This window comes from Microtus pennsylvanicus, chromosome 2 (genome assembly GCF_037038515.1).
Source record: "Microtus pennsylvanicus isolate mMicPen1 chromosome 2, mMicPen1.hap1, whole genome shotgun sequence".
NCBI classification, from domain to species: domain Eukaryota; kingdom Metazoa; phylum Chordata; class Mammalia; order Rodentia; family Cricetidae; genus Microtus; species Microtus pennsylvanicus.
This window is the reverse complement of record NC_134580.1, coordinates 4,320,964-4,337,284: the sequence shown is the minus strand read 5'-3', so window position 1 is coordinate 4,337,284 and position 16,321 is coordinate 4,320,964. Positions and strand designations below refer to the sequence as shown.

The 16,321-nt window shown below is 47.8% G+C and overlaps 1 protein-coding gene across 2 annotated transcripts; it reads right to left on the bottom strand.

Moving 5' to 3' along the window:
* Nucleotides 1-5,445: 5,445 nt before the first annotated feature.
* On the bottom strand, nucleotides 5,446-14,357 carry Znf623 (zinc finger protein 623). Of its 2 annotated transcripts, XM_075959575.1 has the most exons (3): nucleotides 14,151-14,357; nucleotides 9,239-9,296; nucleotides 5,446-8,207 (listed from the first exon to the last, which is right to left on the bottom strand). In XM_075959575.1, the coding sequence occupies exon 3, from the start codon at nucleotides 8,132-8,134 to the stop codon at nucleotides 6,635-6,637; it is 1,500 nt and encodes a 499-aa protein (XP_075815690.1). In that variant the 5' UTR covers nucleotides 8,135-8,207; nucleotides 9,239-9,296; nucleotides 14,151-14,357; the 3' UTR covers nucleotides 5,446-6,634. The 2 variants fall into 2 exon arrangements, with proteins under 2 accessions (XP_075815690.1, XP_075815691.1); XM_075959576.1 differs by lacking the exon at nucleotides 9,239-9,296.
* Between the last annotated feature and the right edge of the window lie 1,964 nt (nucleotides 14,358-16,321).

The following is a 16,321-nucleotide window of genomic DNA, read 5'->3' as shown; positions in this document are numbered from 1 at the left end:
CTAGGGTCTTCTCTACCCCAGGTTTGCCAGGTGCATTCATGTGGTGGCATGGGGCAGGATTGCCACCTCATTCTGTTCACTCACCTGTCAGTGGACACTGGGGCCACTGTGCTGCTAGATTTAAATCTAAAGACCCAAATTTACTTGTAATTCTAGTTTAGGCAACACTTCATTCCACAAAATAAGATAATCCCACGAACTGAGCAGATGGCTGTTTTACAGAGAGGAAGTTAGATCTAATGGAAAGAAAGAAAAAGGCAGAAACAAGACTGGTCTTGTCAAAATTACTTTCTTCTAAGGCAAGAGACGAACAATAAAATAAACAAACAAACAAACAACGGTGGGGACACTGGGTTCGTCCAGGTTGCTTTCTGTAAGGACCAGAGCAGAGCAAACTCCTGTCATGCTCACGGAAACCCACCCTCTCCCCAAAGGTGAGACAACAGCCTAGGTTCCATTGATTCCTGACAACCGAGTATGGCCGACTCCTTTGCTAAGTTTGGTCAGCTAAGGGCTCAGTGCAGGAGCCTAGTGCCAAACGAGGGCCTCTTGTGGATTTTGTTGAGCAAGGGTGCTGTGAACCCAGGTGTATATTACCTGTTTGCATTCACTTCTTTGGTTATGTACTCAGGAAATAGAATTTCCAGAATTTTCTACGCTATATGTTAATTTTATGTTTGATTTGCTGAGGAATCAACACACTGTCTCTACATCAGATACACCTGTGCTCTGAGCAGCAGACCAAAGGGGTTCAATTCCCAGTTCTCACCAACCATGTAAGTTGCTTTTGGGCTTTTTGTTTTGCTTAAATTGTAATCATACTATTATTATTATTTTGGTTTTTCGAGACAGGGTTTCTCTGTAGCTTTGGAGCCTGTCCTGGAACTAGCTCTTGTAGACCAGGCTGGGCTCGAACTCACAGAGATCCGCCTGCCTCTGCCTCCCGAGTGCTGGGATTTAAAGGCATACGCCACCACTGCCCGGCTATTTTATTTTTTGAGGCAAGGTCTCACTATGTAGTGTTGTTTGGCCTGGAATGTGGACCAGGCTGGGATCAAACTCACAGATATCTGCCAACAAGCTATCTTTGATAGAAAACAAACACTTCTCATATGTCATATATACACACATATATACATACATATGTTTATATACATACACATATAAGCATACATATATAAAATTTCCATTTGAGTGTTGTGTTTTTATTCATTTCCCAATAGCGATGTTTGAAAAGGTTTTAGTTTCACGATTCAATGAGAATACAAAGACGGATTATCCTTTCAATAAAAAATTAGAAGAAAATATTAATGACATAGACAGACTGCAGCATCAAGGGGCTCTGAGGAGCATTCAGGCCTACACGGCAGAGTGGCGTCCTTTTTACAGGTTTCAGAGCAAGAGGGTGGGAAGCAGATTAAGTTTCCTTCTTTGGTTGTGGCCATTGTTAAAGCTGGTGAGAGAGAGCTGGAGAGATGGCTCAGTGGTTAAGAGCACTGACTGCTCTCCCAGAGGTCCTGAGTTCAATTCCCAGTAACCACGAGGTGGCTCACAGCCATCTATGGTGAGATCTGGTGCCCTCTTCAGGTATGTGTGTGCATAATAAATAAATCTAAAAAGAAAAAAAAGGTAACAGTTCAAGACTGTCAGCTGACTGGCTCATTTCTCTCATGGTGGTCATAGAGATCCCCAAGTGGGGGCGTAAAGAATTTAGAGAAACAAATTATTTTACTTCTAGTAAATAAATAGTAGCCAAAGAGGAGGTCTCTGCAGGTGTCAGAAAAAAAGAAGTAACCCTTCTGAAGGGATGGGCATGAAAACTGACCTCATCAACCTGGAGTAAGACTTCCAGAGTCTGATGTAGGCACTTTATTCCCAACAAATTTTAAACATAGTGCAACTGCGGGGTGGGGAGGTTTTCTGGCGTAATACAATCTCTAGTGCACAAGAAAGCGTAATTACATTGAAACTCCATTCAGGGTAAATGTTATTTCCCCCAAAGAGATGGCTTTTAGCCAGGTGGTAGTGGTGTACACCTTTAATCCCAGCACTTGGGCTGTACAGAGCTACTTCCAGGACAGCAGGGGATACACAGAGAAACCACGACCAAAAAAAAAAGTTTTTAAATTTTATTTAATATGTATGGGTGTTTTCCCTGCATGTACGACTGTGTACCATGTGTGTGGCTTATGCCCAAGGAGCCAGAAAAGGCTGTCAGAACTGGAGTTACAAATGACTGTGAGCCATTATATGGGTGCTGGGAAACAGACCCCAGGTCTTCTGGCAGAGCAGGCAGTGCAGTTAATCTGAACCATCTGAGCTCATTTTTTTTGTTTTTGTTTTGGAGACAGGGTTTCTCAGCGTAGTCCTGGCCGTCCTGGAACTCACTCTGTAGACAAGGCTGGCCTCAAACTCACAGAGATCCGCCTGTCGTTGCCTCCTGAGTGCTGGGATCAAAGGCTTGTGCCACCACCGCCCGGCTTCTGAGCTCAGCTTTAGCAGGCACATACTCGTGTGGGAATGAATAGGGATTCTTGAAATATGTTAGTTTTTCATGCTGTGGCAACATATCTGAAGTTGACATGAGGATTTGTGTGTGCTCAGTTTTGAAGGGTTTATTTAGTCCTCGGAGTTTGCTTCACTGCTGCGGGTCTGTGGGGAGGCAAAACCATCATCACTGATAGCAGGCACTTACTTCATGGCAGCCAGGTAGCAGAGAGACAGTAAGAATGGGGGAGGGATGTAACTCTCCAACCCCCCCCACCCCAGACTGACTTCCCCTGCCCTAAGACTGATTTTCTCCAAGCCATTCAGATTACAGGTGGGAGACCCCCGGCCCAGTTCGAGAAAGTTGTTTTCATTTTTATTCACTACGTGTATGGGTGTTTTGCCTACATGTATGTTGGCACCACATGCATTTCTGGTGTCCATGGAGGCCAGAAGATGGCATTGGGTCCCCTGGATCTCAAGTTATAGGCAGTTGTGAGCTACCAAGTAGGTGCTGGTAATCAAACCTGGGTCCTCTGGAAGAGAAGCCAGTGCTCTTAACCACTGAGCATCTCTCCAGCACCTTAGAAAGCTGCTTTGCAAAAACCCTATACAAAGATCAGGCATGGCGTCACCCACCTTTAATTCCAGCGTTCAGAAGGCAGAGGCAGGTGAAACTCAGTGGGTTCGAGTCCAATCTAGGCTACACTGTCAAGTCCGTGCCGGTCAGGGTCACACAGTGAGACTGTCAAAAAAACAAACAATAAAACTAAAGCTATACAAGTTGGGAATGGTAGCCCACACCTACAATACACCCGACACCTGCAAGGCTGGCACAGGAACATCACCCCCGCCAGCTGAGCTACAGAGTAGTACCATTGCAAAACACGAAACAAATCAAAATACCAACAAAACAGAATCCGGAATGGACTGAGCATACTAAGTGTTGGCAAGAACAGGGAGCAGTAGGAGCACTCACATACTGGCAGGAGCGCAGGGCAGTACAGCATTGAGAGCTGTCAGCGGTTTCTTATAGAGCTAGAAAAGTACTTATTCCCACAGACTGAACATATGCATCCTGCGCTGAAATCCGAATCCCTAAAGCGATGCCATCAAAAGGTGGGGCTTTGGGAAGTGACGGGATTGTAAGTGACCGGGACTTCATGATTGGGACTTCTGCCCTTAGAAGAGGCTAGAGAAATCTCCCAAACACCCTTCTGCTGTGCTAGGCTGCAAGGAGCAGGCACCCACCCACGAATGCCTCACTAGCCCTTGGGTCCCTCAGACTCCAATACTTTGCAAAATGCATTCCTACTGTCTATAAGCTACGTAGTTGACATTATTTTGTTCCAGTCACCTAAGACTGAGGTACTTATAAAAGTTGTAGTTGCCTGAATATACATGTGCAAATGAATGCTTTTACGCAAATGTTCACAGTGGTTTATTCTTGAGAGTCCACACTGGAAACCCAATTTCCATAAGCAAATGGACCAGTGAGCACATGCTGGCCTAGCTGTCCAATGGGACCCTACTTGGCAAAAAGAATTCCAAATGCAAAGCTCCATGACAGAGTCTAAAGACACTTTGGCCACATGCCCAAGTGACCAAAGTCAGACACAAGGGCACCTATCTCAGTCCACGTGTGGGTGGTCCTAGGACAAACAATGCAATTCTATACTCACAGGAAGTGGCTACCAGGGTAGGGGTTGGATTGACTCTGAGTAGAGTAAAAGGGGACTTTTTTGAGGTAAAAGAAATATTATTTTTCTTGACTGTGGTATTGCAGAGGAACTTCCTGAACAGTAGGAAGTCGATACTATACTGTACTGATTGAAACTCTACTAGCTATGTCACGTGATGGTGAGTTTTCTAAAAAATGAATATCGTGTCCTTTTTAAATTATCTGTCCACTTGAAGTGCCTGGGGTTACTGGAATTTGTTAAAAACTCAGAATTTCCCCTCTAGGACAAAAATTATCTTCATATTGTCTCAAACTAATTGTTGTGACTGATGGTCTTATCAAGGAATAGAGGCAGAAACGGCACATTTGCTGGCTGAAATCCACCGTGTACGAACCCTGAGCTGCAGGGCATCCTGTGCTCTGTCCGTCTGTGCAGACACCATCCAAAATCTCTGCTCCTAGGCTGGCAGATGTCCACTGACTTCTCTGGACAGTTAAAACATTAAGTCTGTGCCGGGCAGTGGTGGCAAATACGTTTAATCCCAGCACTTGGGAGGCAGAGGCAGGCAGATCTCTGTGAGTTCGAGGCCAGCCTGGTCTACAAGAGCTAGTTCCAGGACAGGCTCCAAAGCTACAGAGAAACGATGTAAATCAAGCCTGCTCCGGAGCCTTCCTAGATCTACAGTGCCACTCTTAGCCCCTGGTCCAGAGCTCTCACGAGGACTGGTGCCCACTTCGCACACTGTTCTGTGATATGTCTGGCTCCACCTGCACACTCCCCATAGGATGCATGGCACCTTCTTACTCTCATCTTTCAAGAATCTAAAACTATTCCTCAAATATCTTAATTTTAAACATTTCCAAACAAGTGACGTTAGAAAGACAGTCGAGCCTGGAGCTGCTAAAATAGACAAAGACTGAAGTAAACATGAGGGCATTGCCCTCAAAGTACAATGGGCAGCTCTGAGTGAGGGCCACGCCACACCTGCTGGGTAAGAACCACAGACAGGAGATAGTCAGCAACTCTAAAGAGCAAGTATCAACAGGACTTGGGGAGACAGTACTTCCTAGTAAAACAGACCACGCTGATGACAGAAAGAACATCCCCAAACTTAAAAACAGCAACACAGAATGGTAGCAGGTGTTGTAGGGCACACCTGTCACCCCAACACTGAGGAGATTGGGGGGGGGTGAGGAGTCTGAGGCCAGTCTGGGCCACATGGTGAGAACCTGTCTCGAGACAGTAGACAGATAAAGGATAAGCCAATTACACAGACTTGGGTTTTTGCTTCGTTTATTGTCATGTGCTAGACACTAGGGACATGGGAATCAATGATACATGATCATTGCCCTCAGGGAACAGAGCACAATGAAAAAGAATTCAAAATTGTGCTATTTAAAAGCAAGTACAGTAGCAGAGGGAAGCACTGAGCAACAGAAGCACAAGCCACAAACCCAGCTCGGTTCTAAGGAAGCATTCTGGGGCATGGTGCCTGAGAGAGGCCTTGCAGAATAATCAGGAGCGACTTGAGAGACAGGGGAAGACCCATGAGGACAGGAGTGGGAGCGGCCTGGAGGTCGTGGACGGAGGAGCACGTCAAAAGCTTTACCAGGAGTCAAACAGTTGAGAAAGCAAAGGCCAGGGACTTGGCCCTGTGGTGGCCCTGTGGCGTGGAGTTTAGTCCCAGACAATAGGGAAGAACCAACTTGCAGTTTTGCATGAGAAAACCCCTTTCTCCAACCTTTCAGAGAAGTAGTCGTATCTCTGAAAAGATTTAACTCGACAGTGTGTAACTTTAACGAAAATCTAGAAAATGCTCTAGAGGCTCTCCCTCAGTGTTCAGCTCAAAGCCAGCTGTCCAGTCCCCCTGAAAGACCCAGATAAATTCAGACCCTTCTAGCAGAAAAAGCAAAGCCAAAAAAAATCTAGCAGGGAGAGGAGAACCAAAATCTAGGTTAGCCGGTTCAGTGACTCCAGTCCAGGAACTAGCTAACTTTGAAGTTAGATTATAATCTTGAGAATAATCTTGAGAAACAGGGAGTTACCCCCTTGTGATTATCACTGGTATTTTCGGAATTTTCCAATGATGCCCTCCCTACCTCCTTTGGGTTATTGGGTTATGGTTTCTTCCCTTAAATACCCCTTCTCCCAGCTACTTGGGGTCGAACTCTACCCCTGCGTGGGAAATGAGTTTCAGCCCCAGTGCACTGGTTCCTGTCCTGTCAATAAACCTCATGTGATTGCAGCAAGGACGGTCTCTCGTGAGTTCCTGGGGGGTCGTGTTATCCCGAGATTTGAGTGAGAGTCCCCCCACTCTGGGGGTCTTTCACCTCAGCTTTCCTGACCTGGTGACAGACGACAGACCTAACCACAAGTAGGCTATCTGTGACTTGGGAAATGTGACAAGCCACATACTAAGTATGCCCGTTTCCAAGCACCACTTACTGACTCCAAGAGCGACTGTCTCATAAGTGACCTGCATGACACCCCTGATCTGTAGATGCCTCTCCCAAATGAAGGGAGGTCTTGCTCAGGGAAAGATCCTCATGGTGGACAAGGTCTGGGGGTGGGGTGAGATCCGTTCCATGCTGACCGTACTGGTGGAGCTTCTCCTTGGTGTGCGTCTTCTGGTGCTGAAGGAAGTTGGACCTCTGTATAAAGCCTTTCCCACAGTAACTGCACACGTAGGGCTTCTCCCCAGTGTGGACGATCTGATGCAGCAACAGCTTGGAGCTCTGGATGAAGGCTTTCCCGCAGTCTTTGCACTCAAAGGGTCTGTCTCCGGTGTGGATCTTCTGATGCTCAGTGAGGTGGGCCTTCTGCAGGAAAGCCTTCCCACACTCTTTACACTCGTACACCCGCTCGCCAGTGTGGATTTTCTGGTGTCGTATGAGGTACGAGCTCAGAAAGAAGGCTTTGCCGCATTCCTTACACTCGTAGAGTTTTTCCCCAGTGTGGATCCTCTGGTGCTGAGTGAAGTTGGACGTCTGACTGAAGCGCTTCCCACACTCATTGCACACGTAAGGCCGTTCTCCGGTATGGATTCTCTGATGTTGGATGAGCTTTGAGCTGCGAATAAAGGCCTTCCCACATTCGTGACACTCAAAGGGTCTCTCTCCAGTGTGAATTCTCTGGTGTTCAATGAGGTCCGAACGGTGCCGGAAGGCTTTCCCACAGTCTCTGCATTCATACTGTTTCACCTCTGTGTGGATCTGGTAGTGCCGAATAAGGCTCGAGCTCCGAATGAAAGATTTCCCACACTCGTTACACTCGTAGGGTCTCTCTCCCGTGTGAATTCTCTGATGGCGAATGAGTAAGGAGCTCTGACTGAAGCCTTTCCCACACTCTTTGCATTCAAAAGGCCTCTCTCTGGTGTGGACTCTCTGGTGTCGAAGCAGGTCTGAACTGTGACAAAACGCTTTCCCACACTGTGCACACTTGAACGGCTTCTCGCCGCTGTGTGCACGCTGGTGCTCAACTAGGTCAGCGTAGTGAATGAGGTCTTTCCCACACACGTTGCACACAGAGAGCCTGTCCCCAGCGTGGACTCTCTGGTGTTCGGTGAGGAGGGAGTTTTGACTGAAGCCTTTCCCACAGTGATCACACTGATAAGGCTTCTCCCCCGTGTGAGAAATTGGATGTGGAACTACATTTGAATTGAATGGGAAGCTTCTGCCACCAACACCACAAGAACGGGTCTCCCCTTCTATGAGCTCTCTCTGAAGGATCAGAAGGTTTGAGTTGAGAACAGGGTTTCTTCCTGACTTACTGCATAGCTGGGCTGTCTCTCCTGTTTGGATTTTCCAGTGGGTCACTGTTATCTGTTTGAAGCCCCCCTCCTGAGAGGGGGGACTCTCGAGGCTCTGTCTTTCTGGATTCCCCAACAGCGGCGCTAACCTGTCTTCATGAAACTCCCCGGGCTCTGAGGCGGAAGGCTCCAGCACTGTAAGTTTGTCAGACATCATATTCTGTGACTTTTCATCCCCAGAAGTTCAGGCTTCGGGAGCACCTTCTTGCCCCCAGCTCCTACAGTAGAATCTGAAATGAGAGAAGAAGATGTCTTTCCCTTCGTTAACAAAAAGCTGCTGAGCAGGCAGAAGCTCTAAAATTAAACTCCCATGCTAGTGAGAGAGGAAGCCTTTCCTCTGCCCACACTTCGGGCCCTTCACTGTTTCCAACTCTCACCTTGCTCTAACCCATTGTACACATGGGAAGGCTTCTTGGGGCCCCACCTCTCATATATCCAACCCCAGGACAAACAGGCCTGTGCCAGTTAAACAGCACCCTTCTACCTTTCCTGGGTGGGAGACAGAGAGACAGGGATATGGCCGGGGCTCTACTTAAAAATCAAGACATGTAGCCGGGCGGTGGTGGTGCACGCCTTTATCCCAGCACTCGGGAGGCAGAGGCAGGCAGATCTCTGTGAGTTTGAGGCCAGCCTGGGCTACATAGTGAGTTCCAGAACAGGCTCCAAAGCTACTGAGAAACCCTGTCTTGAAAAGCAAACAACAAGAAAAAAAATCAAGACATGTAATTCTAAAGATCACGCAAACAACATCCATCACTCCTCCTACCCTCCAGCCTCATCTGTCTTGTCCGCACCCAGTGAGCAGCCATCCATCACTCCTCCTACCCTCCAGCCTCATCTGTCTTGTCCGCACCCAGTGAGCAGCCATGGTCCACAGCACTGCACTCGCGGTGTATGTGTAATACACAGGGCCTCAGCGCTAGCAGCAATGCGGCATTTCTGGCCTCCAGTGACGGAAGCCCAGAACCCAGCTGGGCTCTCCGTACTTCAATCTCTCACCCTTTCGGTAGCCTTATAATCCAGTCCCCTCAATGGACTCCCCTGATGACTGGAATGGCTCCAGAGGCCCCTGTCCTGGGCCTCACTGGCACAATTCTCAACAGTTTATATACTTAGCCCTAAAAATCATTGGGCTCTGTCTCCAAGAGTTGGCCCATTTCAGATAAAAAATAAAAAACAGAAATAACAACATCAACAAAAACCCTACATCTGTACTGAAGATGTACACACTTTTTATCTTTTATCTGGAGAACAGACTTACCTCGCTGTCACAATGTATCAGGTACAGTAAGTAGCAGAGATGATTTAAAGGACAGGAGCTGTGAGCAGATGGCACCCAAACATTAACACATTTTTTTAAAAGGCAGGTCTCACTATGTGGTACTGGCTGGCCTAGAACTCCCTACATGAACCAAGCTTGCCTCAGACTCGCAGAGATCCACCTGCTTCTGCCTCCCCAGTGCCGAGATTAAAGGTACTGGCAATGCACAACATTTTAAGGAAGAGACTCAAGTAGCCGCAGTGAGAAAAGGTATAAATCCTCTTCATGGAACTCAGCTGCCCTTTTCTTCCTGTCACCTGTGTGAGACCCAGCTCCGGCCACCTTCAGCCTGTTTTGGATCTGTCTGAACTCTAGCTGACCAAGTGCTCTTATATCTACAGCCCTGACGCCCTGAGAGCTGCCAGCCATGACTACGCTCACCCAACTCTCTTTTTCTCCTCCTTTTTTCTTTTCCTTCTTCTTCTTTTTTTTTTATCTTTTATTTTTTGGTTTTTCAAGCCAGGGTCTCACTATGTAGCTCTGTCTGTCCTGGAACTAGCTCTTGTAGACCAGGCTGGCCTCGAACTCACAGAGATCCACCTGCTTCCGAGTGCCAGGATTAAAGGTGTGCACCACTGCCCGGTCATCCTTTTCTTCTTTTCAAAAGGCCGACAGTGGGGTTGTAGAGATGGCTCAGCAGTTAAGAGTACTTGCTGTTCTTACAGAGGACCTAGGTTCAGTTCCTAGCACCCACAACAACGGCAGCTCACAACTGTCTGTAACTTCAGCTCCAGGGGATCTGATGCTGTTTTCTGACCTATGTGGGCATCAGGACCACATATGGTATATATACATATACAGGTAAAACATTCATACACATAAAATAAATATTTAAAATGTCTAGCATTTTTTCTATCCCTTAGCCCTTGCTTCAGTAAGAAAGCAAGGGCAGTGAGACAAGAACGCCCACTTCCACCGCTGGCCTGTGTTTACCTCCCTCTTCTTGGAATCAAGCTAAACTTGACCTGAGAGATGGTTCACCTCCCCTTGCTCTAGACCTCCTCCCATCCATCTCACCCAGCCATCATTCCCTCCCGCTTACACAGAAGCTTCTCTTGCCGTCTAGCCTGCCATTCCAATCAGCATACAGCAATGCTAGCTCTTCCATCCACTTAATTGGGGACAGAATTCCTGGACTGATATAGTAGGGAACAAGAGAGCCATGACATCTTCTAGGTAGATTATCAAAATCTCATCTAAAAAACTAAACGGCACACACATCTAGTCTCTGCTCCGGGGGAACATATATCCTGTCTCACAGAACAAGAATACCAACCTAACTTCCTGGCCTTTATTTCCTCTCCAGCTACCACCCCACCTCTCCATAATGACACTCACAGGTCACTGAGTTTATTTTTGTATCTCCTTTCTTTCTTAAATACGCCGGGGTCAGGTTATCACAATAGTTTACGATGTCACAAACTTCGGCCACTTACTCAGCTCCGCTTCTGCCTACACCAGACACTCAATGACTTCTTACTCAGGAAGTTATCTTGTCACAGTGCCCCTGGGGCAGCCTCTACCAGCTTTCTCATTCACTAACTACCTTCTCCCAGTGTCCAGTGATGACAATGGAGCCTTGCCACAATCCAGGCAAGACCTCCTCCATCGCTGACCTACCTTAGCAGAGAGATGGTATCTCTGGCTGGAAACAGTTTTCTTCCTGCAGCTGGGCTCTTTTCCAGCTTCAACATGACTAGTTCTCAACCTGATGCCTTCTCAGGTTTTCAAACCTCAGGTGTCAACCTTCCGGCTTCTGCTAAATCTGCCCCTTCTCCATCAGCTTGTACTGGTTCGGCCAGAACTGTGCATATCCTTAGTTCCCTTTACTTTTATGAATGCCCCACATCCAATCCACCAGCAGACCTATAGGCCAGACCATTATATTGCGCTCTGCTCATCTCAAAACTCCAATGCTATTCTCTACTATTATTTCTTAACACGCAAGGGGGACAACTGTCTAACGTGTCTCCACCGTTTTCTGAAGAGCCAGCAGGATGGCTCTTTAAAAGCATAAATGGAATGGTGACTTCCTGTGTAAAAACCTTCAAGGCTCTCCTAACCCCCCTCCCCCCAGCATTCTTCTCCAAGTAGGTAGCAGAAACACTTGGGTCACTTACTAGGCATTTGAGCCAGATCTTTCCCACCGCTCCTTCAAAGAGCGAGCTGTCTGGGGGTGTGGGTTGTGGGGTGGCCATGCAAGCTTTAAGCTTCAGAACCCCCAAAGCTATAGCAAGGCAGTGCTTCCAGCCTGCTGCACAGGAGTCTAACTGGCAGCCCAGCCAGCCATGGTGCTCAGAAAGGACCTGCGGCATCTCACGTGTGTCACCAAGCGACAGGGAGAAGAGACTAGAAGAGAACGTAGATTAGCCAAGATCACTAGCCTAGTCAGGAGCTGAGCGAAGGCTCGGGTTCAGGTCTGTCACTCAGAGTCCACTTCGTGCTTTGAGAGACTTGATTCTTTGTAAATACATGTTGCTCTTACCGGGTGTTTTGCTTAGAGATGGACGAGGTTAGTACTATGAAGAAATTTGCATGTTGAAACTTAATGTTTGAAAAAAGGGTAAAATGGACATGTGGTTTCTGGTTTTAGACTTTTACTATTGTCTGTAGCACTAAGGATATTATGCATTATGTAGAACTCAGGGTATTACGCATGCTGGGCAAGTAAGTGTCCTATCAATGAGCTACTCCTCAGCCCTGGATATCATACTTACAATGACGATGCTACCTGGAAACAAGCCTACATCTGTTTCTGTTTACAAGAATAGCTTAAAACCATGTTGTCTCTTTATGACTTTTATAAATTCTTGCTTTAAGGAAAATCTCTTGAATAAAACGTATCTGCTTGAAGAAATGTTCATCTCAAAAACCAGCAAATTGGGGGCTTGAGAGATAGCCTGGCGGTTAAGAGCATTCGTTACTCTTCCAGAGGGGGGAAAAATGAAATTTAGGCTCTGGTAATGTTGAAGCTGCGTGGGCAGCCCGTATATGGTGGTTCTGTTGAACCTGTTTATATTGGGTTTCACGGTCTAAGTTGATGAGGACGACTGACCAGGTCTCTTCCTCTACTCTTTCAGAGGTCTTGGGTTTAATTCCCGGAACCCACACAGCAGTTCACAACTCTGTAACTCCAGTTCTAGGGGATCCAATGCCCTCTTCTGGCTTCTGAGGGCATCAGGCACAAATGTGATGGACAGGGATATGTGCAGACTAAACACCCATACACATAAAATAAAATAGGAGTAGGAAAATTGGCATAGCCTTGGGAATAGCCAGGCAAGTGGGCCTCAACACCCACCTCCTTAGAAGCCTCTGCCGTTGCGCAGGCAGCTGGGTGCCATGTGGGCAAAGCAGGTTTGTATTATGTTCTCAAAATCATCTGTAAGTTTACCAGAGGCAGCTTACTGGAGGTCGAAAAGAATAGAGCCAGTGGCTGGCTGCCCCCTTAGGGCTCCTCGTCCAGTCTCTGCCCCTAGTACCTGCACACAGGGTCTCTCACTGACACAAACAAGTTTCTTTTCCAACAAGCCCAGGGGCCTAACAGCAGCCATCTTCCTTCCACAAGCCAAAGAAGCAGTTAGGAGGGCTCTCTGAATTACTTCAAGCCTACTGCTTCTCTGACATCCCTTCCAAGATCAGATCAGAACATAAGTTTTTCCCAGCTCTGCTTTCTATCACCGCCCCCCCCCCCCAAATTATTCCAGGACCAGGATTCCACCCTCAAAGAACCAGCAGTGTCCAGAGCCAAATATACCGGCTTGTGGAGTTTCTCTGTACCTCCCACGAAGTATTGAAACAGATACAATGCTGCATCCACGAAAGGTCTGCAGTCTGCTAAAAAGGAAGTGAGACACGGCCTTAAAAGTCGGTATGTAAATTGGGCATGGTGGCTCGCTCCTTTAATCCCAGAACTCGCGGGGGGGCGGGGGGGGGGGGGCAGAGGCAGGTAGAGCCAGCCTGGTTTACAGAGCAAGTTCCAAGACAGCTAGAGCTACACAGAGAAACTCTGTCTCGAAAAACCTAAAACAACAACGAAACCCCGCGTGGAGTGGGGGATGGAGGGTGGCGCACTGATTTCTCCGTGAGCAAAAGACAATTATTTCTGTCTTTCATTGGGATGGGTCTCAGGGGAAGGATGTCTTGAGTGCACCGGGTGACTGTGAGTACCGACTCCTGCAGGAAACTGCTGGAATTTAGAGCCATACTCCTGCTAAAACCCACAGGAAACCTTTAGCGTACTACTCAGGCCCTGGGGACTCCTGGACCACAGTGAGGCAGGATGCAAGGAGGGTTAAATGTTCCGAGCATCATCACAGAGATATCACAGGTGTTGACTCTGTTATGTCATCACTGACTGTGACAGCTTGGCTGACACATGACCCCCACCTGGGAATCCTCCTTCAGGTCGTAAGAAGCTGATTCTGCCCAACACGCACATTATCTGCAACCCCCGAACCACTGGGGTGCCTGCACTGCATCTCCTCCAGGAGAGGCCGAGAGGTCTGACGAAAGGCAGGAGGGCAAGGTCCAAGCAGAACAGCAGTTGCGTGCACCTGCACTCATTGCATCTGAGCAGCCTGCAAGCGGCCAAACAGAGCCCTGAGCTCTGGGCGCCAAGGATGAGTGTGCAACCCCTAAGGACCTCGATGTCGTAGGGCGACCAGCCCAAGCATCTATCACACCCAGGTCGGGGAGGAAAAACCGCAGGGCTCGGCCCGAACGAAGCAAGGAGCTGCGGACACCTGCAAAAATGAAGTGCAGCCAGGCCCGGAACACCAAACCGAATTGCTGAACCCCACTGACCACTAGCCAGCCCGCCCGCCCGCGCCAACTACGACGCCCCACTCACCCGGAGCCCGGCGGCGAGAGGACGGCACGGAAGCTTGCCGAGCCGCACCCGGCTGCGCAGCCCCAGGCGACCACAAAGCCCACACCGCCTCTGCACACCCCGGCCGGAAGCAACCCGACGCCCCGCCCGGAGGACATCCGTAGCCACTCTAGGATGAAAGTGGGGACCCGAGCCTTCTCCGTGCCAGACTTCCGGCCCAGACCACTGCGTCCAGCCAGGGACCCAGTGCGCAGACGCAGCGGTGAGAGGCCTTGTTTGCCCACGTGGGTATGGGGTTAGCGACGATGCCCAGCAGTAGATGTCGCCAGATATCCCTGGAAGAGCTGGGAAAGGCAGGCCTTGTAGAGAAATTTCACTGAAGGTTTCTTGTTGGTTCGTTCTGGTGGTGTTGGTTCTGTTTGGAGCTTTTGGTTTGGGGTTTTTAAACACCTTTATTATTATTATTGTGTGTGTGTGTGCACACGCGTGGTCGAAAGACAGCTTTGAGCCGCTGTGCCTGAAAACATGATCTTAACTTTGTAATAAGCCACTGGAGACTCAGAGTAGTGAAATTAAGGCAGTTTATTTTACGATCTTGCAAAGTTAAGCGTGAGCCTAGAATGCAAGCTGATTGAGGCAGAGAATTTTATTTATTTTTATTGTGCATGTTAGTGTTTTGCCTGTGTGTGTGTATGTGCACCTTGTGCGTACTTGGTGCTCATGGAGTCCGGAAGAGGGCACCAGATCCCCTGGAACTGGAGTTAGATATAGCTGCCATGTGGGTGTGGAAACCATGCCAAGGATTCTTTGGAAGAGCAACTGTAACAATTATCTTTCTGTCCCGCCAGATAGTTCCCAAATAATGACACAGAGACTTCTTATTAATTATGAAAGCTCAGCGTATAGATCAGGCTTGTTCCTAACCAGCTCTTTTAACAAACTAACCCGTTTATAGTAATCTACAGTCTTTCACATGGGTTACCTCTCTTCCATCTTGCACCTCCTGTTTCCTCTCCATGTCTCCTAGTATCCTGTGCGCCTCCATTCCTCCTCCTCTTCTTTTCTCTCCCTGGAAATCCTTCCTATACTTCCTGCTTAGCTATTAGCCGTTCAGCTTTTTATTACACCAATCACAGCAAATACATCTTCACAAAGTGTAATTTGTAATTTGTAAATATCTCAAACAAGCAACGAGTGTTCTCTCCAGCCCCATGGAGGGTACAATCTTAATAGTCATATGTATTAACAAAAAACTGTGTGGGTTTTAATAGGTTCTATGTCACACACACACACACACACACACACACACACACACACACACACCCATAATAAGTTTCTCTGCTGACGCAGTAAGCCAGGTCTAGCCTAATTGAAAAACCACAGTTATATTGAGCAAAGCAACTCGCGGGCAGGTTCTCTGCTCCCAGAGATCAAGGCCAAAGAAGTTGAATCCCCAGACTAAAACTGGAACATTTTATAGATTATAGGCAAGGGGTGATGATGTGTCTGCCACAGCCATTGGCGCCTTTCATTTGTTTAGAGAATCTGTGAGCCAGCCGGAGAAATGGGGCTTTCCGGATGAGCTGGACGAGGCTCCAATCAAGCAGCTCTCTCTCTGTCTCTCTCTCTCTGAGTAACCCTGATTGTCTTGGAACTTGCTCTGTAGACCACACTGGCCTCAAACTCTCAAACATTCGCCTGCCTCTGCCTCCCAAGTGCCGGGCTTAAAGACATGCATCACCACGCCCAGTTTATCTCTACATTTTATATCCTGTTTATTTGATATCCTTCTATAGAAGGTCAGACTCATGACCTTACAAGCAAGCTTGGCTGCAGCTTTCTACCCTAAACTTCTAGGGTTTTTTTTTGGGGGGGGGGAGGGAAAGCTTAGCAGAGTTTGGTGCAGTTATGGGGGATAGCTAAATTAGCAGGTATAGCAGGGGGCTAGTGTTTTCTGTTCATTTTTATATAGACCAAAACTGGCTTGAGGAACCTTTGGAAATTAACCACTAGGTTTTACTCTTTTTTTTTTTTAAGATTTAGTTGTTTATTAATTATGTATACAGTATTCCACCTTCATGTATGCCTGCAGGCCAGAAGAGGGCACCAGATCTCATTATACATGGTGTGAGCTACTATGTGGTTGCTGGGAATTGAACTCAGGACCTCTGGAAGAGCAACCAGTGCTCTTA

Bases quoted from the DNA above. Each gene is read 5' to 3' on its own strand.
- Znf623 (XM_075959575.1), bottom strand. From the start codon at position 8,134: ATGATGTCTGACAAACTTACAGTGCTGGAGCCTTCCGCCTCAGAGCCC.